The following is a 1813-nucleotide window of genomic DNA, read 5'->3' on the forward strand; positions in this document are numbered from 1 at the left end:
GCCCTGCTTGGCCATAGGAACCAGGCAGGTGCAGCCTCTCACCCAGTAGTGTATCTGGGGACATGGGATGAATGGAATGGCACGCTCCACGCAGAGTCTTCGCTATGGCAGGCACAACCCTACCCCCCATAGTGCGCCTGGGCAGGGAGGAGAAATGAACAGGGCACCAGGGGTGGCTCCTGGGGAGTGTAGAGAGCAGGAGTAAGATGCCAACCTCTCCCCACCCCAACTTTGTTTGCCCCTCCTCCCACTCTTCAGTGTTCTGCATAATCCCCTCCCCCAAAGATACTGAAGGAGCTTGCTAGTCCTCTAAGTGAATGCCTCTCTCCACACCAGATACAAACAGAAAATGTGCTGCTTGAGGGGGGTGGGGGAGGGAACTAAGGCACAGAGACAAGAAGCCACTCACCCCTGATGCACAGGGAGCTCTGCACAGTTGCAGATAGAACCTGCCTCCCTGTAACCACCAGGCCCAACTCCCCACCAGAAGCAAGACAGACCCCAGGAATCCTAACTCCCTGTTCCTGCACTTCCTTGAGTCCGACAAACTCTCAGCACTGAGCAAAGAAATGAAATAACTGGTCTGGTACGTCAGGGCAGAGCCCGGTGGGCTGGATCCCTATCCTGTCCTCTCCACCTCCCTGTTACCCACTGGCTCCAGGTTTGCTGCCTTTGTGCCTTACAAGGCTAAAAGTTTGCATTAACCTTTTTCACTTTAGGGGAATTGTTTCTCCTTAAGGGTCAGCTCATCCTCCCAGTGGCCTCATCCCCACTTCCTAACTCCTAAAACCAGAGAGTTCCTGGTGCTGGCCCAGAGGCTGCCAAGGGAGATGCATAGCAAACAGCTTCACCTACCTGAGGAGGTGACAACTCCAAGGTAGGCAGCTGGAGGAGACAAAGAACGAAACATCAGGAGCAGCATTGCATCAGGGACCATGACACCTCCTTCTTGTAGAGCCAGCAGGATGGACTCTGGCCAACTCAACAGGGCTGCGCTAACCCCATCCACAACCCATCTCTGATACAGCAGGGGCCAGTTTTCAGAGCTACATCCCACACTGACCCAGTCCCCTCCCATAGCTCTCTCCCTAACATACACAGAGCAGCCTGCACGGCATTGCCTGGGACAGTACCCCCCAAGCAGACCAGCTGGGATCCTCTCTGGGGCACTGCCCCACATGCAGACCAATCTGGCATGGCATCGCTTAGCCCCTGCCTGTTGCAGAGACATAGGGCCTCTCCCAGCATACAGTTGTAGTCATCCCCATTTGCTGGGGGAGTGGAAAAGCTGTCAATGCCCCTCAGTTGCCAGGTTTGGGGGCTGCTGTCCTGATCCATCTTTCCTTGCCAAGGGTGCTACATGAAGCCATAGGATGCTCACCAAAGGAGAGACAAAGGTATCGGTGCAAGTCCATTGCTTGGTTCTGAAGGACTCCACTGCCAAAAGCGTGTCTAACTATGCCAGTTTGGCAGACCCTTTTAAAGCCTGCCAGCAGCGAGGATTACATGGGAGGACCCAGGCTCATGGCCAAGCTTACACAGTGGTCACAGGATCCTTTACTGGCACTACGTGCTGGGCTGAGCACACCTCCTGCGGCAGAATAGTGGGTGGGGTTGGAGGGAACCATGGAAGCATTACCCTGGGGCCAGAGGAATCTCTTAACAGAGGAACTACCATTGAACTGACCTAAAATCAGAATCAGATGGCCTGTGCTGCAGACAGCAGGATGCAGCTTCGGGGGCAGGGGGAAGGAGGAAGGGGTCAGCCTGGCAGCCAGTGAGGGCCCAGTGCCCCAGCTCCCATGCCTCGTTC

The 1813-nt window shown here is 55.4% G+C and overlaps 1 protein-coding gene across 1 annotated transcript in view; it reads right to left on the minus strand.

Annotated features, from left to right (window-relative positions):
* The window catches only part of CD5L (CD5 molecule like), a 10370-nt gene extending 8955 nt beyond the window's left edge, over window positions 1–1415 (minus strand). The window contains exons 1-2 of the mRNA XM_025213000.1: window positions 1382–1415; window positions 856–885 (exon numbers count right to left, since the gene is read on the minus strand). Coding sequence (XP_025068785.1) covers window positions 856–885; window positions 1382–1415 — 64 coding nt within the window. The remainder of the gene's footprint in view (window positions 1–855; window positions 886–1381) is intronic.
* Between the last annotated feature and the right edge of the window lie 398 nt (window positions 1416–1813).

The sequence above is a fragment of the Alligator sinensis genome, unplaced genomic scaffold (genome assembly GCF_000455745.1).
Source record: "Alligator sinensis unplaced genomic scaffold, ASM45574v1 scaffold882_1, whole genome shotgun sequence".
In the NCBI taxonomy this organism is placed as follows: Eukaryota; Metazoa; Chordata; order Crocodylia; family Alligatoridae; genus Alligator; species Alligator sinensis.